Source organism: Zalophus californianus, chromosome 15, assembly GCF_009762305.2.
Source record: "Zalophus californianus isolate mZalCal1 chromosome 15, mZalCal1.pri.v2, whole genome shotgun sequence".
NCBI classification, from domain to species: Eukaryota; Metazoa; Chordata; class Mammalia; order Carnivora; family Otariidae; genus Zalophus; species Zalophus californianus.
Genome location: NC_045609.1, coordinates 78513813 through 78538273, shown reverse-complemented (window position 1 = coordinate 78538273; position 24461 = coordinate 78513813). Strand labels below are relative to the sequence as shown.

General features: G+C 48.3%; 1 protein-coding gene across 15 annotated transcripts in view; it reads left to right on the top strand.

Moving 5' to 3' along the window:
* The window catches only part of FGFR2 (fibroblast growth factor receptor 2), a 101083-nt gene extending 88162 nt beyond the window's left edge, over window positions 1-12921 (top strand). For 14 of the 15 annotated variants that reach the window (XM_027593870.2, XM_027593878.1, XM_027593786.2 and 11 more), the window contains 5 exons: window positions 3708-3830; window positions 4387-4457; window positions 6290-6427; window positions 7979-8084; window positions 11246-12921. In XM_027593870.2, coding sequence (XP_027449671.1) covers window positions 3708-3830; window positions 4387-4457; window positions 6290-6427; window positions 7979-8084; window positions 11246-11410 — 603 coding nt within the window. In that variant the 3' untranslated portion in view covers window positions 11411-12921. Of the gene's footprint in view, window positions 1-3707; window positions 3831-4386; window positions 4458-6289; window positions 6428-7978; window positions 8085-11153 lie in introns of all 15 variants that reach the window. The other variant, XM_027593770.1, reaches the window with a different exon arrangement.
* The last annotated feature ends 11540 nt before the right edge of the window (window positions 12922-24461 follow it).

Below are 24461 nucleotides of genomic sequence, written 5' to 3'. Positions count from 1 at the left end.
AGGAAGTGTAGTTCCAAGGCATGGGAGGTCATCTAGCCGGGGAGAGGCAGAGAGGAGGGGGAGTAGAAAAAGCTCTCGATTTCTGGAGCTTGGCGCAAAGCACCTGATGGCGGTGGAGGCTGAAGGGACGTAGAGAGGGGAGAGGAAAGGCAGGATGTGGTTCACGGAGGCCACGGGACGGGTTTCAAGAAGGCGGAGTGTCATTCTCCTCAGAATGGGAGAGAAGAATGTGCCTTGCACCTGGCTCCTGGAGCCCGTGTGGACTCCCCATTGCTCCCCAGCCCCAAGGACTGTGAGATCCTTCCTCTTTTGGAACTACTCAGAATAGTGAAGAGGGAACTTTGTGAAAGGGGGCAATTCTCATTATTAATCAGTACCAGTTTTTGAGAGCTCAACATCTACCAGGCACAGGACGAGTGTTTTACGTACAGTATCATCCATAACCTCAGAACACTTCTGAAGTAGGTGTGATTTTAGGTTAAGGATGCTGAGGACCGTTGGGAGGTGCCAGGACACCTTTGAGCCAGGTGTGCCTGAGTCATTGTGCTCATTTCCAGGATGGGGACTTCTAGGTCCACAGAGAAAAGTCTCTGGTCCCAGACTGGCCCTTTGGTTCTCCACTCACCCACCCTGTGCCCCAGCCTCCCCACCCTGCTCTCAGGTAATCCCTGCCTCAGTGGATGGGGTGGGGGGGGGACCGACAAGATGCCTTGTGTCAAGGCGTTGCTCACAGACACAGAGTGGGCCAAAAGGGAGCTTTATGTCATTAGGGCCTTGAACGGTCCCAAAGCCCTTTGCAGAAGATGGCCTGCAGTTGAAGACCTAGAACAGGTTTGAAACTGGCCGTAGATGAAGATCTTAAGAATGGTCCCCTTGAGGGGAGCTTGCTTCCAAAGACAGAGGGCTTATTCCTGACGGTGGAGTATGAAGAAGCAGGGCAAGGGCCTGCTCACACTCACGCCTCACAGCCGCCGGCGATGAGCTTGCTGGAGGCCTGCTTAAAGAACTGTTGAGTGAGCTCTCTGGCTCATTACTGATGGAATGCAATAATGAATTCGGCTCAGTAAACATTGACTGGGTCAGGCTCTGTGCTCGGTGCTGGGAATATAGAGATGAACACGCAGGGCCTGTCCTTGAGCCGCTTAAATATGTGCACGCGTGCATGCACGTGTGCGAGTGTGTTTGTGGGGAACTCGGGGGTGGGCAAGTAAAGAAACACTGTGATGTATACAGAATACAGCAAGGTAATATGGGGCATTTGAACCTTATACAAATTATGAAAGCTTTGCTGTTTTTAGTTCAAAGTACACTAATTTTTCTTTTTTACCAAATCCCAAAACCAGTCCAAGGTGTTAAACCTGAGTGGGTGTTGTTTTTGTTATTTAAAGCAGGCTCCAGCTTCCCTATCTGTGAAATGGGTGCAACCATACCCATGAGATTGCCATGCTATCGTCTGGGCCATAGGGGTGTTAGTCTTCCTTCCCTTAGTGTGACCCATGGATCTCCACTTAAGAAATGGATACCAAATGGTCTGAGGACCCTAGTTATGTAAATGGTCAGCTCTGCCCTGGAAAACAGCTCTGATTTCTGCAGATGATGGGAATTTGGCTTGATGTTAATTATTTTCTTTTTCTTGCGTGTTGGTTCCAAGTCTCTTACTGTTCAGCCCAGAGGGTGGGCGTTCGTGTCTGCTAGCATCATGGGATGTGGGAGGTTGGTGCTCGATCCTGGTTCTTGCCAAGACGATGATGGAGGTCACTGTCGTGGTATCTCTGAGTGGAGCACTCATGTGTGGTGGGAGCCCAGCGTGTGGGAATCCAGATTCTTGTGACCACACAGCTTGCCAAATGCACAGAGCTCGTGTCGGCAGGGAGCACGCCGCCGGGAGAGTTTGGCCGAGGGCTTGGAAGTTCAATTTGAAGAGGCCTCCAAACTAGGAACATGGCTCCCGCCCCGGCCGGATCCCCAGGCGGCTTCTGGAAGCTCTCACATTTCCTGCTTCCGTTCTGGCACAGGCACACCTACTTGTGGGGTTTTCCTGCTCTCCCTTTCCTGGTCTTCACCCATCCAGGGGGCCACAGAAGCGTCTAAAAACAAGGAATCGTTGGGCGGTGGGCAGGAAAAAATAACTCCTAATTTATTCTTCAGAGAGAGTGTGGCTTGCTCCTTTTTATTGGCCATGTCGTGGAGTCCCTAACTACAACCAGCCCCATTTCACCCTTGTCAAGTGGCTTGATAAGACTCTGTCCTTCATCCAGTAGTTAACACATGAGCCTGTGTCAAAGCATTTCGTAGCCATATTTGTTCACTTCCTTAGACCTTGCCTTTTCCAAAAATAGGGGCTGCTGATTGGGGAATTCTCATTACCATGTGTCATGATGAAATCTTGTGATATTGAAGTATAATACTTTACAAAAGTGTATCATTTGTAGAAAGGAAAAATGGGAGTTACAATGACCAGACCTTTCTGAGACCGAAGGGTATCAGAACTATAAATTAGCTGCCCTCTGGTGAGCGTGTCTGCATTCCCCCCCACTCCCCACCCCACCACCCTCCCCCACCCCCAGGGATTTTGTGTGAGCCGGTGTCCTCCGGGCCTGGGCCTGGACAGACAGGCGTTGGTCGTGATATAAGCCGGGAAAGGACATGGTCAGTTCTTAGAAACACAACTTGTGGGGAGCGTAGCAGGTGCAGTAGGGCCGAGTTTGGAAGCACAGAGACCGGTTAGGTAGGCACTGTGGCTCTCCATGGGGCTGGGGGTGGGCAGTGGTGATGTCCTGGGCTAAGTGTGGTTAGTAGTGGGGACACAGCAGGGTGGACAAATTACAGAGGCAGGTGGGAGTCAGCGTCCACAGAATTTGGGAGGAGTGTGCCGAGAATTCTGGTGTATACTTCTCGCACTGAGCGAGACCCAAGAGGGTAAGAATTAGGGGAGCAGAGACCTTGAATTTGAGGAGCCAAAGGGATGTCACAGTGGAAATGTCCCATAACCTGTGGAAGATGACAGTGAGGGTCCCAGGAGAGAGGTAGGAATTTGCAAATCTTTTGCGTGTATCTAAGAATAGAAGCCCCAGGGATATGTGGAAATATACAAAATTAATGGGACATTTCTCCTATTTTGAGGGATAGGGGAAGAGAGGAGCTGGATTGAGAGGGTGAGCCAAGAGAAGGGAGGGGATAGAACTCAAGGGGTTGGGGGGGTGGGGACCGTTTTTTTAAAAGGAGCACGAAATCAACAGTGTCCAGAGCTGCAGAGGGAAACATTGAGGCATTAGAAGAGCTCACTTGGGTCTGACAAGAGGTTCCTCATATACTTTTGGGAGGGGCAGGGATGGAAACAGAATGTTTGTGGGTGGACCAGGAGGTCGTTGTGGTGTTGGGAGTTCCACCAGCTCTTCTGAAAGTCTGGCTGTAAAGGGCGGGAGAGTTAAGTGTTGAGATAAAAGATTTTAGAATTAATCTAGCACAGATCTCGTGCTAGGAAGGACGCCAGTGTTGTTGGTCGTTTGCAGGTAAAAGAGGATTGGCTGCTTGGTGTCTCTTTGCTCTTTGAAATGATTGGGGCCTTGGTTTTTTAGTTACTTTGAATTAGAAAAGAAATACCATCTTTTTGACTTAAGGTGTACTTTCTGTCTGCATTGTAAGAAGTGAGTATATTTTCTCTTTATTCTTGAAACATTTTGAAATGAGTTCTTTCTTGATTTCAGTGTATTCATCGGGATTTAGCTGCCAGAAATGTTTTGGTAACAGAAAACAATGTCATGAAAATAGCAGACTTTGGACTGGCCAGGGATATCAACAATATAGACTATTACAAAAAGACCACAAACGTAAGTCTACGGCAGCACTGTGGTGGAAGGGAGGGAGGGGTGGTGGTGGCACGGAATGTTCCAGATGAAAGATAATAGGCGTTCATTCCTCTGCCCTTTATCTCTGTTCTTTTGCTGTATTCTTGACAAACTTCTCAATAAGCAAATTTCAGCTGTAGTTAAGATACTTTTAGTAAATGTGAAACAGCCTTGTATATAGAATGATCGGCAGCCTCTCTGGTCTTCATCAGGCTCTTTGTCAAGAACTTCCCTAGCCAAGACTAGAGCTTGGGAGTTTCTGGATTAATTTTTGCCTAGAAGGTGGTCAGGGTGTGTCTGTGTGCGAGGCAGATCGAGGATGATGAGAGTCCAAAGAGACGGCACTGTACTCATGTGCCCAAATCTGTGCATCTTGCATGTTACGTGTCGGCCCTGCTGGACCTTATTTCTGCTCTAATGACTGACCATTGAAAATCATTAGCGTCAGCTCTCAAATAGGGCACAGCCTGTCGAGCCAGCAAAAGTAAACTGGTTTTAATCTAGTGGTTTTTACCTTTTCTTCCCCCCACACTTGCAGGGGCGACTTCCAGTCAAGTGGATGGCCCCAGAAGCCCTTTTTGACCGAGTGTACACCCACCAGAGTGACGTGTAAGTAACTCCCTTCTCTCCGGCTTCTCCCTCGGGTTGAGCTGCGAAAATTGTTTGTTCATCTTTCTTCATTCTTTGGTGTCTGTTGTATTTCACACGTTGATAGAAGGTGCAGGAGCCAGCCTTAGAAAGGACGGATTTTATGGTAGGCTGGTAACCAATGCGCTGTTACTAATCTGCCCGGCTTCAAAGTGCACGGGAGGTGTAACTTCGAACGTCGTCCTGCCAGGGAGGAAGTGCCCCCCCGGCCCCGAACCTCGTCCTGCTGTGGAAGTACCCCCCACCCCCAACTTACTCACGGATCTACGACTACAAAGCTGCTGTCTCATTTGCCAGGCCGTTGGCATGTTCTTTGCTCCCCGAAAGAAGGAATTTTGAAACTTTTCCTACTTGAGGGTGGTTTGTCATACTCCCCCCATCTCAGGTTTGTCCTCGTGGGGACAGGCTGAGTGGGGCAGAGTCTGCTCAGGTGATCTCCACGGGCCCGCTTCTTCTGTTTATCCTTTGAAAAGATCTGATCTCGGCCTGGCACCCTTGTTGACATTACAGGAACAGTGAAAACTCTATAATATTCTCATTATGATACACTTAAAAATACTCATTTCCAAACCTAAAATTCTAAAATATCAGCTGGAGGGGCAGGCTCCAACTGATATTTTAGAATTTTAGGTTTGGAAATTAGTTTGGAAGAAGTCACCCTGGTGGGAAGCTGGGGGGAAGGTACAGAGCATCTTTCTGTACTTTTTTCCCCCAAGGTCCTGCGAGTCTATAATTAGTCCAAAATAAAAAGTTAAAAAAAAAAAAACAGTTGAGCTATTTTTATTTATGTGACCAGGATAGGCCTGGTGTCGCAGCCGGCCCCCTTTAGCAGATGCTCCCCAGGATAGGCCTGGTGTCGCAGCCGGCCCCCTTTAGCAGTCCTAGAAGGAAGGTGTTGCAAGTCCCGGTTATGTCAGGAGTCGGCTGCCTGCATTGTGCCCCCACTTTTGCTCCACACAAAACTGGGGAAGAGTTTCATTTCTCACCCCAAACCCAAAGAGAGTCGGGAAGGGTGTGTGTCAAGAGAGCCTCAGTGACATAGGTAAATGCAGGAGTCTTGGCTCGATTACCCCAGGAACTGTGAGTATCCTGAACGAGGCTCAGAAAGTCCAGCCGTGGGTCTCCGTGAGGTCAGGTACCCGTGGTCCCCTGAGAGAGGTTTTCAGTTTCTGCTGTAGGAAACTCGTCCAGGGCACGGGATTCCTTCATCCCTATCCCAGCCTGATGCCCACTCCCTCCATGACCCTAGTGAGTCATGAACCTTTTGTGCTCTCAGATGCTCCAACTGGCCACACTTGGCGGCTGTTTACCTTGCAGAGTTGGCTTGCTGGCCTTACTCGGTCAGCAGCCCATACTGGTGGGTCACGGTCCAGGGGCGTTGGGCACAGAGGCTGTTGGAAGAGCTGGACGGGAGCATGAAGAGTTCTGCAGCTTAGGAGCTGACATCCTCACGTTGCTAACACCGCATTTAAGGACAAGTCACCTCATTTGAGAGTGTCAGAATGAAAAAGCAACCACCCCAAATCTCTACCAGAAAAAAAGAGGGATGGTTTCCCACCCCTACTCTGTTGTCTGTTGATGGAAAACTCCATGGGAACGTCCCTCCCCTCGTTCGCATTTGGGGAGGATGCTCCTTCGGGGCAGGGAGGGGCCTGTGGGATGAACTGCAGGAGGGTTCAGTCCATTTGTCTTTGAACATGAGAAGTGAGTGGGCGTTCACTTTATTCACTGGGCACATTTGGGTTTTGGGGATTCAGGTGGGTTGGTAACACTGTTTTCTGTCTTCCTTGCAGGTGGTCCTTCGGGGTGTTAATGTGGGAGATTTTCACGTTAGGGGGCTCACCCTACCCAGGGATTCCAGTGGAGGAACTTTTTAAGCTGCTTAAGGAAGGACACCGGATGGATAAGCCAGCAAACTGCACCAATGAACTGTAAGGACCGTTGTCTCTCCTGATACCCAGCGGACCCACCATGCCATTAACTCTTCTCCTGACTTATTTCGGGTTTCCCAAGGCCCCTGGTTTTCCATACAGGCCCTAAGAAGATTTACTGCTGAAGCTTTCTGGGCCCAGTCCCAGGACTGGGGTGGATGGTTACACTGATGGCCATAACCGCCCAAAAGAGAGAACATCATCCCGAGGCGTATGGAGTGAGCTTTGATCAGGGCATTGGGCCCCCTGGCTGAGGGCTTCTGACTTTCGAGAGCGAGACGCAGCAATCTTCCTGGGCCACCAGGCTGTGCTTTGCTGTTGTCTTCTCAGATGGACAGGGAGAAAGATCTGGCCTTTTCTCATACACAAGCTGGAAAGCCGTGGGCCTGCCCGGCCTTTCCTCACGGCTTACGCCTGCCCCCAGCACGGCCAGGGGGCATGGGCGAACACTGAAAGTTGCTCTTCTAGATTGGAATTGACCACACGTCTTCAGAGCAAACTGGGGTCTGGTTACCTCTGTCTTACCCATAGTTGAGCACAGAGAATTAAGAACGTGCCCAGGTCCCAGATCTGGCTATAAAACCATGAGCTCGTTTCGAGAAAAGCCTACCCCACACTTCAAGTGGAATTATGTTGTGTTTGTGACATGCGTCTTGTGCAGTAGAATCAGTGCTTTGAAAGGGAGTCTCTCTTCCCAACCCCCCCCAGGATTAACTAAGAAGAGTGATTGTCCCGGAGACTGTGGTCTATTGTGTATCGTTTCATGGGGATTTTATATCCGTAATCCCATGAGTGCTTTTCACTGTACAGTGGACATCTGATGAATGGCCACATTTTATAGTATATTATATAAAGGTATTTATTGTGCTGCCTGTCATTCCTATTGCCTTTTCTAATATGGAGGGTCTGTCGAAACCCATAATCAAGATAAGGCCTGGGACCCTAGGCCTGTCCAGGAGTTAATCAGGAAGTTAATGTGCAGCCCAGGGATAGCAGATTAATTCATAAAAACCTTACCTTAAAGTTGTGGTTTCCAAACTTCATTTTTTTTTAAACTGAGGAACCTTTGTCCTCTGCAGTCATTAAAATAAAACCCAAAGTGTCAGGGAGAAGAATGTGTAGCTGCTTTGGTCGGGAGGAGGAGTTGGGGGCGGGGGGGTGGGGCGGGGTGTGCTGGGGAGAGACCGGAGACCGGGTTGCTCCTAGAAGGTTTTTCCTTCAGCATCTCGAAGTGCCAGAAAGATGTGCTACTTCTGTGTGTGTCACTGTCACAGACGCAAGTCAGCAGCAAAGACGTAGAAATAAGTCTTGATGGCATAGACACTATCCTAAAACGTTTGGGGTGAAGTGATGTTTTTGTAGCTCAAAGTGCCTTTCAGAGGAACCAAGCAGTGAATTTTTTGGGAAAGCAAATAACTGCCTTCTAATTTGGAAAGTTCTGATACATGTTCATAATTTAGGACGTTATCTCCCAAGTGCCTGTTAACACTGGCTTATAGCCGTGCACCTAGTACTTACAAAATGAATTCACCAGGAAATCCATTTCCCCAGGTATATGATGATGAGGGACTGTTGGCATGCGGTGCCCTCCCAGAGGCCGACGTTCAAACAGTTGGTAGAGGACTTGGATCGGATTCTCACTCTCACAACCAATGAGGTAAGAACCCTCTTCCAGAAGCCTGTGGTCCTTTCTTGGGAGGCCAGTGCGGCTTTTTCAATGCAACCTCCCCTGTCGGAGTCTGTGGTAGAGATTATCATTTTTCCACAGGGGTCAGACAGAGTTAAAATATGTGCAGTTTTGAGAGTTCTGACTCTTGAAACCAGACCGAGGGCCCTACTTGAGGCTGCCCCCCTCTCTGTGGCCTTTGGGTGGTGGGTCCAGGTTGTGGTATGCTGGACAATGTGGAGGCGAGAGAAATAGCAGCATTTGGGTTTGCATGTGAGGAGCTTGGGTTTCTGTGCTGCTTGGATTCGGCTCCTAACGTAGGAGTTGCTGCCGTTCTGTTAACTGGCGGGCTTCGCTGGAAGCAGTGAGGTTCTGCCAGTCTAGCTTCACACGCGCGGCAGTGTCCACCGTGACCCTGTTTGGGAATGGCGTGGGGCATGTGGTCTCTATACACACAGTTCCGTGTAATGAGGGACTTGTGATTTTTTTTTTTTAATATTTATTTATTTGAGAGAGAGAGAGAGCAAGAGAGGGAACCGGGGGAGGGGTAGAGGGAGAGAGAGAGAGAGAGAGAGAATGAATCTCCAGCAGAGACTCCCTGCTGAGCCCAGCGCCTGACTTGGGGCTCTATCTCAGGACCCTTGAGACCAAGACCTGAGCCGAAATCAAGAGTCAGACGCTTAACTGACTGAGCCACCCAGGCGCCCTGGGACTTGTGATTTTTAAGTGAAAGCTTTTACCTTTTGTTAAAATATTTTTCTATAAAATATTTGTAATCTGTACCAACGAGAGAAACACTCCTCTGTCCCTCACTGCGTGATTTCAGTCATGGTAGTGCTTGCTTCAGTATGCAGATAGAGTGGTCTCTGGTAGAGAGTGTCTGATCTGAGCAGGAACGATGAGAAACCCATCGAGGTCAGAAGAATCCCACAAAAAATTGTTAATGAATGAATTTGAGATATTTAATGAGGGTGCAGCAAGCAGTCTTCCTTCAAACAGGAAAAAAAAAAAACCTCCCCCAAACCCAGTTACCTTAACAACAACAAAAAGATGTTAAAGTTGCTTGAATAAAAATAATACATTTAATGTATTTTTGAATACATTTAATAGTTTCAGAATGATTTTTTTTAAATCAAGTGTTGTGATATGAAGCCTTAAGCCAGCAACATTATCTTGTGTGTCTAACTGTAGCTGATAAAAGGAGAGATTGCGTTTAAATGAATACAGCTGACCTTCAGAAGTTGAAAGGAAAGGAACAGTTCAAGGGGGAAAAAAAGCAACTTTCTTCTCCTGCCAAAATTGTTGTTTCTAGTGTAAGTTCCTTTAACCCTAGACTTGGAATCCGCTGATACACCTCTTTTCCCCCCATCAGATCTGAACATTTATGGCTGCATTTAGAAACTGGGAAAGCACTAATGTTCCATTTTACTGGTCCTAAGTCCATGCTCAATGCTCTTTATTTGTATATTTAAATTTAAAGTGGGTCCATTCATACTGAAATTTACATCTAGCATCCTAAAATAAAAAAGCAGAATGCCATATTGTCTAACGGATATAAAAATCGAAGTTTCTTTCCTTCTGAAAATCATTCCCATATGCTTGAGAAAAATGGTTCCATTTAGGACAAAATTTCATTTTTATCATTGTAAGCAAAAAGTTCTCTTTTGATGTGGTGGGCGTGTTTGTTTCCAGTTGTGCGGTTAATGCTGATGTTGTTGGAACTGACACATCCCCCATTCTTGGATGGGGACTTTTTCCCTTGCCAAACCTGGTGATGAATTATAGTGTTTTTTTTTTTTTCTTCCAGTTTTTTTTTGGGGGGGGTGTCTTTTTAAAATGTCGAGGTCCCAACATTCTGCGGGCTCTTTTCTGATAACACCCGGGCTGGCTGTGCTGTGGTCTCAGCAGAACCACACATCCTGGACTCTCACTGGCTTCAGGGTGTGGGAGCAGAACCACCCCAGTGTGTCAGCCCAGTAGGGGCAGCGACACCCAGAAGTTCCTCGGTTTAGAAATCTTGCCAGAGTTTCCAAGCAAGGGTCTGCGAACCTCATCGGTAAAGGGCCAAATAGTAAACATTTTTTATCTCTGGGAGCTGAACTATTCAGGTCAGCTGTCAAGGCGAGAAAACAGTTATGGACAATATGTCAATGAGTGTGTCTATGTTCTGGGTAAAACTTGATGGACCTTAGCATTTAAATTTTGTATGACTTTTATGTCCTTTTATGTCATTTTAATGCCATGAGATATTACTCTTCTTTTGATTCCCCTGCCCGCCCCCCCCCGCCCCCCGTTGAAAAATGTTAAAACATTTTAGCTCATGTTTCAAAACATGTTTTTGCTCATGGGCCACACAAGACCAGGCAATGGGCTCTCACGCTGCCATAAGTTGGAGGAGATGTTATCCTGGGTCATCCAGGGGGCTCTCTTCCATAGCAACCCCAACAGAGGCTGTAGGGAGCAGAAGAGACCCTTTTGAATTTCAAACTCTTCTTTAACAGTCCATTATGGATTTAACATACACGAGTACCTCCGAGCCTTTTCTGAACCTGTTTACATTTTCCACTCGGAGAGCTTCTGAGAGTAATGAATTACATCTGTGAAATTACCCGCTGAATGGAGACAGATTCCCCCTAAATTATCCTAGAAACTGCAATAGTAAAATGTAATTCGTAAAATAAATATTCATGGTCTCAACTATTTTAAGGGGTCCCCGGAATCCATAACACGTTACGTGTTTTTCATTTTGCGGGGGCTCGGATTTGAACAGTGTGCTCCCCCTTGAGGAGGCGCGTAGCAAGCCGCTTTTTGGGGGTCTGTGTGAGTGGACTGGAGTGCTCAGCATTTTCCCATTCCCTCCTTGCCTCTTGTTTGTTCATGATGGATTGTAAGAGAAGGGTTAAGGGCAGCCTAGAGTCAATAAAGCGGGGGGGGGGGGGGGTGTCTCGAGGAGATCTTTATGGGAGCGGGGGGGGGTGCTAGGTCTCTGAGTCTTCAGCTCCGATAGAGCGTCTCGAGAGCCTGCATTTGAAATAAAGGTCTTCTCTTCCCTTCTTTCAGGAATACTTGGACCTCAGTCAACCTCTCGAACCGTATTCACCTTGTTATCCTGACCCGAGATGAAATAAAACGTCTCTCTTCCCTTCTTTCAGGAATACTTGGACCTCAGTCAGCCTCTCGAACAGTATTCACCTAGTTACCCTGACACAAGGAGTTCTTGTTCTTCAGGAGACGATTCTGTTTTCTCTCCGGACCCCATGCCTTACGAACCCTGCCTTCCTCAGTACCCACATGTAAACGGCAGAGTTAAAACATGAATGAGCTTGTCCTTCCGTTCCCACACAGGACAGCACCAGGGAGCTAGCCACACGAGCAGGGAGGCCATGCCTCCAGGAGCTTGTTGGCTCCGCTTGTATATATGGATCAGAGGAGTAAATAATCGGAAAAGTAATCGGCACACGTGTAAAGAATTTATACAGTTGGAAACTTGTAATCTTCACCTGGAGAAGAAGAATGTTTCTGGGGCCATGGACTGCCATGGGCCACCACGCGCCCACGACCCACTGTGGGTACTGGCTGTGGACCAGCTGGACTTGAGGCAAACTTAGGTTCTGCCTTCCTTGTGAATTTTGTAATAATAGGAGAAAATATATGTCAGCACACACAACGGCACAACTGCAGTATATAAGTGCTGGATGTATGTAAATATATTCAAATTATGTATAAATATATATTATATATTTACAAGGAATTATTTTTTGTATTGATTTTAAATGGATGTCCCAATGCACCTAGAAAATTGGTCTCTCTTTTTGTAATAGCTATTTCCTAAATGCTGTTCTTACACAGAATTTCTTAATTTTCACCGAGCAGAGGTGGAAGAATACTTTTGCTTTCAGGGAAAATGGTATAACATTAATTTATTAATGAATTGGTAATATACAAAACAATTAATCATTTATAGTTTTGTGGGGTTTTTTTGTTTTTGTTTTGTAATTTAAGTGGCGTTTCTTTGCAAGCAGCACATCGGACTAGTCAATCTATTGCTTGGACTTAACTAGTTATCAGATTCTTTGAAAAGAGGAATATTTACAGAATATGACTAATTTGGGGAAAATGAAGTTTTGATTTATTTGTTTTAAACCCTGCTGTCAGATGGTTGTTCTTACACCACCAGAATGCCAAGAGGAAACAAACCCATTAATAAGAGAGTATTTTGTTTTGCTGTTCAGCTCTGTCATTGGGCCCAAGGAACATTTAACTGGACTTCCCAAGACAAATGGGACCAGCGTTCTCTTAAAAAGATGCCTTAATCCATTCCTTGAGGATGGACCTTAGTTGAGATGATAGCCGACTGTCCTCCCCGGCAGCTGGTCTTCTGCGCTGAGTTGCACGTTAATCAGATTAGCCTGTATTCTCCTCAGTGGATTTTGATCATGGCTTCCAGATTCATTGGCGTTAGAGAAGGCTTTTAGAATTGAAACCCTGAGTTGTTCTACTGATAGTCTTTGGAGACACTTCCATCTTTTTAAGGGATTGCTTCTGTCTAATTCTGGCAGGACCTCACCAAAAGATTGGGCCTCATACCAGCGTCAGACACAACGTTGCCATGTTGTGCGTTCTGTATGAAAGGATTGTGTTTTGCTTTGGAAACACCTACTCACTCTGCTATAGTCATGCCACGTGCAGATTACACTGATTCTACTTGTTACAAATTGGAGAAAGTATTTAATAAATCCTGTTAATTTTTATACTGACAATAAAAAATGTTTCTACAGATATTAATGTTAACAAGACAAAATAAATGTCACGCAGCTTATTTTTTTAAGACTCGTGTCTCACCAAATGGTTTCCTGTGCTTAGAGGTGTTGACTCAGTGCTGTTTGGTGTGATGGCCTGAAAGGCAGGGCTGGGAAGGTTCGTTGTTGGCTACAAACCGGTGACTTGCCACAGGGATTGGCCGGGACCAGCAGTACCTGGGACAGGTGGATCTGGTGGGAAGTCAGGGGAGGTGGGTTTCCGCTCTGGCTGTGTTGCTTCCTGGGACCCCGAAGGTGTCGTATCTTTCTGGGTTTTAGCTTTTGGAAAAGCAAACGTGGGATGGCGTGGGCAAAGCTTTGCAAACAGGGAGGTGTCCTGCGGATGGCAGGTGCTATGAGTGGAGAGGTTCAGATGATCTGGCTATTGGGGAGGGATCTTGAAGCCTTGTAGACTGGCTTCCTCCTGATGTACGGGGAGTAGAATTGGCTTCAACATTTCAAAAAGAGAGCTTGAACAAATCTTAAAATAATTTGACCTGTTTCCAGGCCACCAAGAATCTGAAGAGGGAAATGATGTTTTGCTTGCTAACAATGTGAATTTATGATTCAGGGTCCCATTATATCTTCTTGCCAGCCAGGAAAGGGAGACAGAAATAGTCCGAATTCGTCCATGCTCTCAGAACCATATGGTTAAAAAGTGCCACGTTGAGGCTCTTCATTGGGTTGGAGGCCATTAGTGGAACGAGAGTCTGGCCAGCCCTCTGGAGGGTGGCCCATTGTCCTGGGAAAATAACTGGTGTGCATTTTATGCTTTTGAGACTGAGGGAGCAGCTTTCTAGGAGACCATGTCGATTAGAATACCGTACTGGCTGTTGGCCGTTTGGGTTTTTGAATTATTTTGAAAGATTTGACACCCAGAGGGAGAAGTCAGTAAGGTGCATAAGAAGAATGAGAAACACTTCTTTTTTGAGACCTGCCCCCAAATAAATAGATGGAAGCAGGGTGTGATAGGATCCTGGAGCTTATGCCCCCTCCCGCCCCCCACCAAACCTAAGGAAATTAGTTGAACCACAGTGTGATTGGCACTGTGAGGTGAGATCGGTTCATTTACGAAGAACCAAAAATCTCAGGCATCTCCCTGAGAAGTGGGTAGTGTCTGGCTCTTCCGTCTCCATCTGGGAAGGTTGGTAGTCAAGAGGCTGGTGATGGGCTCGGGCAGAAAGCAGCTGGTGATGGGCTCAGGCAGGCTGGGGAGGATGGAGGAGGAGGACAGAGAAATGGGGCCTTCTAGAGAGTTCTGTGGATTCCTTTGGACTGGGTTTACCTTCTCTACTGCTCAGCCTCTCAATCCCTCTTTACCTCAGGAAGCTTCCCTCCATCGGATCTTGTGGAAAGTTCCTTGATCCCACAGGCAGTTACAATCAAATATCTGGTAGTCTTGAAGGGCCACTGATTTGAGGACCCAACCACCAATTGGGAAACAAGAACTTGGTCTGCGTGCGAGCTTGTACTGTAGTTGAGGCTCCAGAAGGGTGGAGAACAGAGGTCTCTGCTCTTACAGATCAGGAACTGGAGGTTGCTGAGGGTCACGTGGCTGGGAATGGTCTAATGTAGCCTTATGCAGTAGAGGTTGGTGGGTGGAGACAGATTTGGATTGGTTTATTTCTTAAAGCTGGGTGATGTTGGGCAAGTCAGAGATTCTATCTGGACAGTCCTTTCCTCACTTGCAAAAGTAGTTATCACCAGCTTCCTGGTCTTAACAGTGAGGACTACCTACAGGAGCTTAGCTCAGCTCTGGCATACCATACTCTAAATAGTGTTCTAAGAATTTGTTTTTGTACATTTGTGATTTTTTAGTATATTCACAAGGTTATGCAACCATCGCCACCATCTAATTCCAGAACATTTTCATTACTCCAAAAGGAAGCCCTGTACCAATCAGCAATCACTTCCCACTTTCCTTTTCCCTTTGAGTCCTGAAACCATCACTCTGCTTCCCGTCTGTGGATTGGCCCATTCTAGCCATTTTACAGAAATGGAATGGTACAATATGTGGTCTTCTGTGTTTGGCCATTCCTTCACTTAGCCTAATGTATTCAAGACTCACCCATTTTATAGTATTTCTTAGTACTTCATTCCCATTTTTTAAAAAAGAGTTTATTCATTTATTAGAGAGAGAGAGAGAGAGAGGACAAGCGGGGCAGTGGAGGCAGAGGGAGAGGGAGAAGCAGGCTCCCCGTTGAGCAGGGAGCCCGACACAGGGCTCGATCGCAGGATCCCCAGATCATGACCTAAGCCGAAGGCAGACACTTAACTGACTGAGCCACCCAGGTGCTCACTTCATTCCTCTTTTGCCAAATTATATTCTATTGTGTGAAAATAGACACATTTTGTTTTTCTGTTCATTGGTTGATGGACATTTGGATCTCCACTTTGTGGCTATTAGGAATAGTGCTGCTATGCACACTGACGGACAAGTTTTTGTGTGGACATATGTTTTCACTTCTCTCGGGTCCACGCCTGGCAGAGGAATTGCTGGGACATGTGATAGCTGTGTTTAACCTTTTGAGGAGCTGCCACATTGTTTCAAAGTGGTTGCACTGTTGTACATTCTCACTAGCAATGTAGGAGAGTTCCAATTTCTACATATCCTTGCCAGCATTTGTTATTGTCGGTATTTTTTATTATAGCCATCCTAGTGGGTGTGGACTGTCTTCCTAAGAATGTAATAGCTGAAGAGATACCACGCTGATCATGAATCAAAGATACAGAATACCTTACTGGGTTTTCTAGAACAAAATACTTAACTTCACATAATTGGCCAGCTTTTGCACTTAGAAAATGGCCAAGATAGCTGAGGGGGCTTCGGCGGAGCCTCGTGGAGTGGGGGGGCTGAGATTGATCATTTCCTCTCGGCCGAGAAAGGAAGGAAGCACTGACATGTGATGCAAAGGAACAGACATGCTTTCTGGCTGGGATCCTTGAGGGTATCTCTGTCCCGTGTCCCCAGTTTTATGAAGTCTGGTGAGCTTGAGCAATTCTCTGGGACTGATTAATGCACCATTACTTACGTATGCACATCAGAGCCCTCCTTATCCAGCCTGCATTTTGATGTTATTTATTTTTTGATGTTTTTAAAGATGAAAGCCAAGTTTATCGTCTCTCACATTTCATCCCCAGGAAGCCTTGAAATGACTTGGTGGGGCACAGACTGCAGAAGCCTTCCACGGCTTAAGAGACATTCTGGAAGGGGCCCCTCTTGTGTCCTTGCTCCCTCAGGGCTCCAGGGGTTTTGATGAGCTGCTCAAAATTGCCTCAAGGTCTTGGCTCAGAGGTCACACGAGGTGCTGTAGAAAGAAGACAGTGGCTATAAGAACCATGAGTGTTGACCACCTTGCCATTATCTAGGGACGCCGGAAATAAAAGGCTGTGGATTTCTTCTAATTTGCAAAGCTGAATCCTAGAGTATGTAGCAGCTGAGTGACAGAATTGGGCTTAAAATACATATGCAGGTAAGTGATCTTTCCTCCTATGGCTCAGAACACTGCCTCCTTCTGGGCCCTGTCTTTTTAGTTTCTTTCTCTCTTCTAATTCCTTAGTTGAGAGCACTTAACCAAACCTTGCCTGAATCCCTTTCAGGTCAAAGTCCGCAGCACCATGTATTTGGAAAGGAACAGAGAACACTTACGGATTTGTAAATTAAGAATAGAGGGGGAAACATATTCTTATTCTGTAAATGGATGACAAATGATCTCTTTCTCAAACAATTGTTGAATTAAATGAGCTTTTACCTGGGAAACACTGAACACAGTGCCTGCTACATAGCCCTCAAATATTAACAGCTGTTTATTTATTTTTTTAAAGATTTGATTTATTAGGGAGAGAGAGAATCTCAAGCGGACTCCCCACTGAGCATGGAGCCTGACATGGGGCTCGATCCCACAACCCTGAGATCATGACTTGAGCTGAAACCAAGAGTCAGATGCTTAACTGACTGAGCCACACGGGAGCACCTTAGTAGTTCTCTTATCTATCATTTTTTTTTATAGATGTAAACATACCCAGATATAGATCTAAAGACAGAAAGTATACCTGTGTATATATGTTTATTTTTATTTTTTTTAAAGATTTTATTTATTTGATGGAGCAAGAGAGGGAACACAAGCAGGGGGAGTGGAGAAGGGAGAAGCAGGCCTCCTGTTGAGCAGGGAGCCCGATGTGGGGCTTGATCCCAGGACCCTGGGATCATGACCTGAGCCGAAGGCAGACGCTTAATGACTGAGCCACCCAGGCGCCCCCTATATGTTTATAATTACTACTGAAGAAACTGATTCATGAGATTGCTAGATAGCTGTGACTTTCATGAGGGCGATGTCTTTTTCTACTTTTGTAAAAAAAAAAAAAAATCATTGAAGTTTTAAGTCAAAGAAAGTGCTCAAAAATTTTTAAAATGAAATTATGCTTACGACATTCAACCTGTTATGTTCCCCTTTTAAACAAGAATTTGATCTATAAACACTGCCAGGCAATGCCCTGTCTGTGCTTTAAGGGACAATTCAACATGTTCAGAACTGTATGGACCATGCTGCTGAATGGTTGAAGTACCATGGTCTAAAAGGCTGACCAGAACAGAAGCAAAAGTTCAGGAGGGTTTTTGCAAGGGATGCTCCTTTCCAGCTCTGCATGTGATGTTGTTACAAGCAAATCCAAATGGGTTCCGTGACAAAAGGAAATATCACATGGAAAAAGTGGAGGAGGCCTGACGCAGTGTTCTCCCAGGGTTAGGGTTGTGTATTGTTTAGGGGCTCTTCCACTGAATCTTTGGGAATTGTGACATGAATGTAAGTTACCAACAGGGTTGGAGAGGCTGAAAGATGCTCTGTTCCGTGGGGCAGTTCATTAAGCGTTCTGGTCGACCATGGGCATATCTCGTTCCTGCAGTGAGTACTGGGAGAGTGGAAATGGGAGAAAATGGCTGGATAGTTTATGCAGCCTGAGAGCTACCCTTTCAAATTATGCTGTGACTTGGTTGCCTCTTCTGGAAAAAGGTGAAGTGTGCATACACTCACCCAGTGGGAGAGGAAGTCAGAACCTAGTTTCCTTCCTGGCATCATTGTTACTCCCCATAAGACTAGCTAGCCCTCTGGTTGCTTTGGGTTGGATTTTAGATTTAACCAAAATGCAGAAGTTCCTGGTTTATTGCTGGCCATCACCCAGTAGCTGCCAGAGCTGTGAAGGAAAAAGGCAAAGTCAAAACATTAAATCGCAAAATGGGCAGTGATATCACTAGGGTTGTGGGTGTGGTTAGTGGGAGAGCTTTCCTGCTCTTGAGTAGATCGGGGTGGACAAACGGTGGCCCACAGACCAAATCCAGCCGACCACCTGCTTTTGTACTGCTTATGAGCTATAAGAAAGGTTTTTACATTTTTATTTATTTTTTATTTATGTATTTTTAAAGATTTATTTATTTTAGACAGAGAGAGAGAGCACAAGCTGGGAGGGGTAGAGAGAGAGGGAGAGAGAATCTCAAGCAGACTCCCAGCTGAGCACGGAGCCTGACACGCGCCTGGATCCCACAAGCCGTGAGATCATGACCTGAATGGAAACCAAGTGTGGGATGCTTTTGGACTGAGGCACCCAGGTGCCCCTGGCTTTTATATTTTTAAATGGTTGAAAGAAAATAAAAGATATATCTTGATACAATGGAATATTATGCAGCCATCAAAAAAAAAAAAAACGAAATCTTGCCATTTGCAACGATGCGGACGGAACTAGAGGGTATTATGCTAAGCAAAATAAGTCAATCAGAGAAAGACAAGTATCATATGACCTCACTGATATGAGGAATTCTTAATCTCAGGAAACAAACTGAGGGCTGCTGGAGTGGTGGGGGGTGGGAGGGATGGGGTGGCTGGGTGATGGACACTGGAGTGGGTATGTGCTATGGTGAGCGCTGTGAGTTGTGTAAGACTGTTGAATCACAGACCTGTACCTCTGAAACAAATAATATATTATGTGTTAAAAAAAAGAAAGATAGTAGGAAGGGAAAAATGAAGGGGGGGAAATCGGAGGGGGAGACAAACCATGAGAGACAATGGACTCTGAGAAACAAACTGAGGGTTTTAGAGGCGAGGAGGATGGGGGGAATGGGTAAAAGAAAAAAAAAGATGTATCTTATGACGTATGAAAATTACATTAAACTTAAATTTCAGTGTCCATATGTAGTTTTATTGGAACGCCACCACGCACATTCATTTATGCATCATGCATAGGGGCTTTAGCGCTATGACAGCAATTGAGGAGTTTTGACAGAAGCCGCATGGCCCAACAAGGCTGAACCTATTTACTCTCTGTTACCCTTTACTAAAAGTTGCTGACCCCTGGTTTAGATAATGAGACACCAGTTAGAGGGAGGCCAGGCTCTCACGCAGGTGGCTTGTGGGCAAGGACAGCAGCAGAAAAAGAGGTCCTGAAAATGGGTGACGCACTAGAGAATGGGGTCCACTTGAAAGAGAGGCCTGGGGGTGCGGATGAAAGTCATGAGCAACACCCTTTGGCCAAGCAGGATGTTTTAAGATCCTCTGGAGATGGTTAGTGGCCAATGTGATGTGTCTAAACCAGCCTTCCTGGCGCCGTTTCTCCCCTGGAGCGCCATGTAGCAACATGCCCGGTGCTCTTCCAAACAAGGTTGCCAAAGAGATCCGCAAACCAAAGGCTAAATAAATAGTGTGGCTCTTCCAGAAGCAGGGAAGGTGAGAGGTTGACATTCAGATTTGAATGATGCTCGTCTGGCAGCAAGTAAATTTGATCTTTTCCAGCGAAGGAGCACCTTTGTACCGTCACACTGTATTCCTCGGCGGGGCTGGGAACACCGAGTTCAGGGGGCAGGATGACCCCAATCTCATTGGCCTGGTTTTATTTTGCATCCCCACTCCGGTGTTCTTGTGTGCAGTAGGATTTTCATGGACGAGGTGGGAGGCACACATCCTTGTCTGAACTCTTCTTTGAACACAAAGGCCATTGCCGGACAGATCATGTTGGGGCTGCCTTAGCTCACCTGCCCACACCACCTGAGTACGACTTCCATTTGCTTCCCAAGAACTGGAGCTCAGAACATTTCTAAAGGTCAGGCTTGACCTGACAGGGCCACTCGCCCCGTACATCAGCACGCAACTCCCCTACGTAAGCAGATCCGCGGAAAAATCTACATATGCCATCCCATGCATACAGGTAATGGAGAGTTTTAATAAAAATGCGTGGATCTGGTTTCAGCTTTTCCCTTGTCTTCTGAATGAGGGTTAAAGCAAATCAAACACTTAAGCTGTTATTTTTCTGACCGGAAAGCAGGTGAGTTTAGTCAAGGGCAGGAGACAGAGATGAGGGGGAAATGCAGCGTGGGTGTGCATAGCAGCTTTGGGCAAGCCGAGCTTCTGGCAGATCCCCAGGGTGAAAGCCTAGACCCTTTGCAAACACTGGGACAAGTGTGAGGGAGAAGGCAATGGTGTAAGTCGTGTTCCTTGAAAGGTACACATTGTTGGCCTGGCCTGATTTACATGGCACCTGTAAACCCAAGGAGAACTCCAGAAGGGGCCCCTGGGCAGCAGCCAGGCGGGTACGTGTGGTGGCGTGTGTGTGCACAGGCACCCTTGTAGACTCGGCTTTCGCAGCTTTTCAGAACAATAACAACATTCAGAACTCCCCCTGGGTATTTAAGATCTCCACATGACTCAAGCGCATCTTCGAAGGAGAGTTCAGATCAACCCCTTACCTACAGGAGAGCACGCTGGCTCTTAAGACAGAAGGGGGTGTCCTGGGTGGTTCCAGAATTTCTTCATCGTCGGATGAGTTAAGGGTCTGGAGTTGGCATGGAAGGGGGCTTGGGGACCTGGGGAAGTGACTTGGAGCTGCTTATGCATAGCAAGTACCTTGCTTTTATGCAAATCCAGTGGTTTGGTTGTTTTTGCTGCATTTGAGGGGTTGAAGGTTGGCAAAGAGCGTCCCAAACTACCAAGCCACCCCATGCTGGCCCACCACCACCAAGAGTTCTATTAGCCCGAGTAGTTTCCTTCCCAAGCCCTCCTCCCCAGCAGTCCGCCGGACCCCCCACGTTCTAACCTCTCCTGACCACCCCACCTCCCCCACCCTGGCAGGTAGGAAGGAACATGGAGTATCTTTCCCCCTCCCTTAAGAAGTCGCACCGCACCTTTCTTGCTGCCTGGAGCCATGGCTGCTGGATACAGCTCCACGTGATGAACACAGAGCACCGTCTGTCCTGAAAGCTGAAAGGCTATCGGAGTTTGTGCAAAGGGAGGCTCCAGCGGGGTGTTTAACTTAGCTCCCGTGAGGCAGGTGTTTTGACATTTGGCAGAGCCAAGGGTCACAGTGCATTCTGGAAATGTGTAGTCACACCCTGCTTCCGGGGGAGGAAAGGCCATTTGGGTAGAGTTGGCATTAGGTAAGGACAAAAGGGGACAGTACCTTCAGAAATGGCTCTGTAAGCCAGGTTGTGAAGTCACTTTGGGGCAATTTCTAGGCTCATTCTTCCACTCTTGACCGAACCAGCCAGCCCCAAGTTATGTACTATGGGGCCAGTCCTGAGCTAGGGATTTGAGGATGTATTAGTTATTATCCATTGTTGAAATAGTCCTAAAGGGTGTTCTTTTTTCCTGTTGTTGCTGTGAGAAATTCCCACAAGCTTGGTGGCTTAACGCAACAGAAGTCTTCTGTCACCATTCTGAAGACCAGGATCCCACATCAAAGTCTCAGCAAGGCAAGAATCTATCTTTGCTTCTTCTAGCTTCTGGTAGCTCCAGGAATTCCTTAGCTGGTGGCTTGTCATTCTGTCTCCGTCTTCACGTGGCCTCTTCACGGTGGCTCTCCTCCGGGTGTCTCTGATAAGGACACTTGTCAGCAGATTTAGGGACCACCACATGATCCAGGTGGATCTCATCTTGAGACCCTTAATTGAATGATATCTGCAAAGGCCCTGTTTCCCCCAAAATTCTCATTCACAGGTTTCAGGGGTTAGGACATGGACCTACTTTTGTGGGGGGGCGCTACTCAACCTGCGACCTAAGTGGAGGGCGGGCTATTTGAGGCTTGCTGGCCCTCTCAAATAATGTTCCAATCGAGTTGGCAGGGAACAAGGCTGGAACTCATGAAATAATTTGCTGGGAGCTTCCATTTCATTCAAGCGCTTTCTGGTGTGCCAGGTACTGGCTAGGCGAGAGCAGTAAGACCCATTGCCTCCCTGGCCCTGAGGAGAAGGGAACTCAGCTGTGGGGGGCGGGGTGGGGGTAGGGTGTCTTCTGAGCATCTTCTCACACTTCACAACACTCTCCTGAGGCAGATGCAGGGGGTCACCCAACATGTGCACAATCACAGTCGCCACAGGGAGGTATGGATCCCAGCTGGCCGGATTCCAGATCTGGAAGTCTTCTCAATACCTGCATCTCTGGTAACTGCCCCACAGTCAGTCCCTAACCTCATGGGCGAGATTTGGGTGAGGGGGTGACCCACACCCGACTTTCTCAAAGGATAGAACCCGCTGACGAAAGTGACCTCAGGTCAGAGGAACACTTGAGGGTCATTCTCTGGTGGGCAACAGCAATAGGAACCCCCCCCCACACACACACACATACACACTCACAGGAGGGAAACTGAGCACATCTGCCCATGTGAAGGTCAGTTTTTAAGGAAAAATCGTCACCTGAGCTGACTGGGATGGACCTCAGCTCAGGTCTCCGTGGAATGGGAATAGGATCCCTTGTGTTCCTCTGAAGGTGGAAGAGATTTTGGGGGGAGGGTGTTTAGGCATGAAAACTGAGGGTTGAGGGCAACGTCATGCACCCTGGGTGGTGACCAGCCCCAGCGAGGCTGCTCTTTCTCCCTCTTCTCCTGAGTTTGTGCTTATCTTAGCTCGAAACCTCATTTCACGACGAAATACCACAGACTGGGCGGCTTAAACAACAGGAATTTCCCGCAGTTCTGGAGGCTGGGACTCCCAGATCAGGGCTTCAGCTGATTCGGATTCTGGTGAGAGCTCCCTTTCTGGCTTGTCGATGGGAGCCTTCTCACTATGTTCTTCTAGGACCTTTCCTCAGTGCCTGTGCAGAGTGGGGAGAGGGAGGAGGGAGGAGGGAGGAGGGAGAGCAGGAGGGAGCTGGGGGGGAGAGGGAGGAGGGAGAGCGGGAGGGAGCTGGGGGGAGAGGGAGGAGGGAGAGCAGGAGGGAGAGCAGGAGGGAGGTGGGGGGGGAGAGGGAGGAGGGAGAGCGGGAGGGAGCTGGGGGGGGAGAGGGAGGAGGGAGGAGGGAGAGCAGGAGGGAGCTGGGGGGGAGAGGGAGGAGGGAGAGCGGGAGGGAGCTGGGGGGGAGAGGGAGGAAGGAGAGCAGGAGGGAGAGCAGGAGGGAGCTGGGGGGAGAGGGAGGAGGGAGAGCGGGAGGGAGCTGGGGGGGAGAGGGAGGAGGGAGAGCAGGAGGGAGCTGGGGGGAGAGGGAGGAGGGAGAGCAGGAGGGAGCTGGGGGGGAGAGGGAGGAGGGAGAGCGGGAGGGAGCTGGGGGGAGAGGGAGGAGGGAGAGCAGGAGGGAGCTGGGGGGAGAGGGGAGGAGGGAGAGCGGGAGGGAGCTGGGGGGGGAGAGGGAGGAGGGAGGAGGGAGGGAGCTGGGGGGAGAGGGAGGAGGGAGAGTGGGAGGGAGCTGGGGGGGAGAGGGAGGAGGGAGGAGGGAGGGAGCTGGGGGGAGAGGGAGGAGGGAGAGTGGGAGGGAGCTGGGGGGAGAGGGAGGAGGGAGGAGGGAGGGAGCTGGGGGGAGAGGGAGGAGGGAGGAGGGAGGGAGCTGGGGGGGAGAGGGAGGAGGGAGGAGGGAGGGAGCTGGGGGGGAGAGGGAGGAGGGAGAGCGGGAGGGAGCTGGGGGGAGAGGGAGGAGGGAGAGCGGGAGGGAGCTGGGGGGGAGAGGGAGGAGGGAGAGCGGGAGGGAGCGGGGGGGGGGGGAGAGGGAGGAGGGAGAGCGGGAGGGAGCTGGGGGGAGAGGGAGGAGGGAGAGCGGGAGGGAGCTGGGGGGGAGGGGAGGAGAGTGAGTGAGAGAGAATGCACTCTCTTCCTCTTCATATGAACCCACCAATCCTATAGGAGGGGGTCCTTACCCTTATGACTTCATTTGCCTTTAATTATCTCCCTAAAGGTCCCCATTTCCAAATACAGTCATGTGAGGGAACAGGGAGTCAACATACGAGTTTGGGCGGGACACAGTCCAGTCCATAGCAGCTCCTGTCTCCCCCTTTCTCTCCTTGTCTTCCTGGCCTCACGTGCAGCCCTCAGACGTTGTCCAGCACAGAGGAAAGGGCTGGATTTCTCCTCAGGCCACCGCCAACGTAGTCTCTCCAAGTTGGTGGGGTGGCCTCTGAGCAGCCACTGGCTTCAAAGCCAGGCCTGACCTCTCCACGTCCGCCCTCCCTGTCCAGAGCACAGGGGGAGCCCCTGGCCTTCAAGGGCGGGGCGGTGGGGGGTGAGAAGAGGTCACAGTGTGGCCAGACAGACTGCCCAGTGAAGATCGGAAGCCAGACATTGAAAGCCAGCTCAGGCCTGCCCAGCCACGTGGCCCTGGGCAAGTGA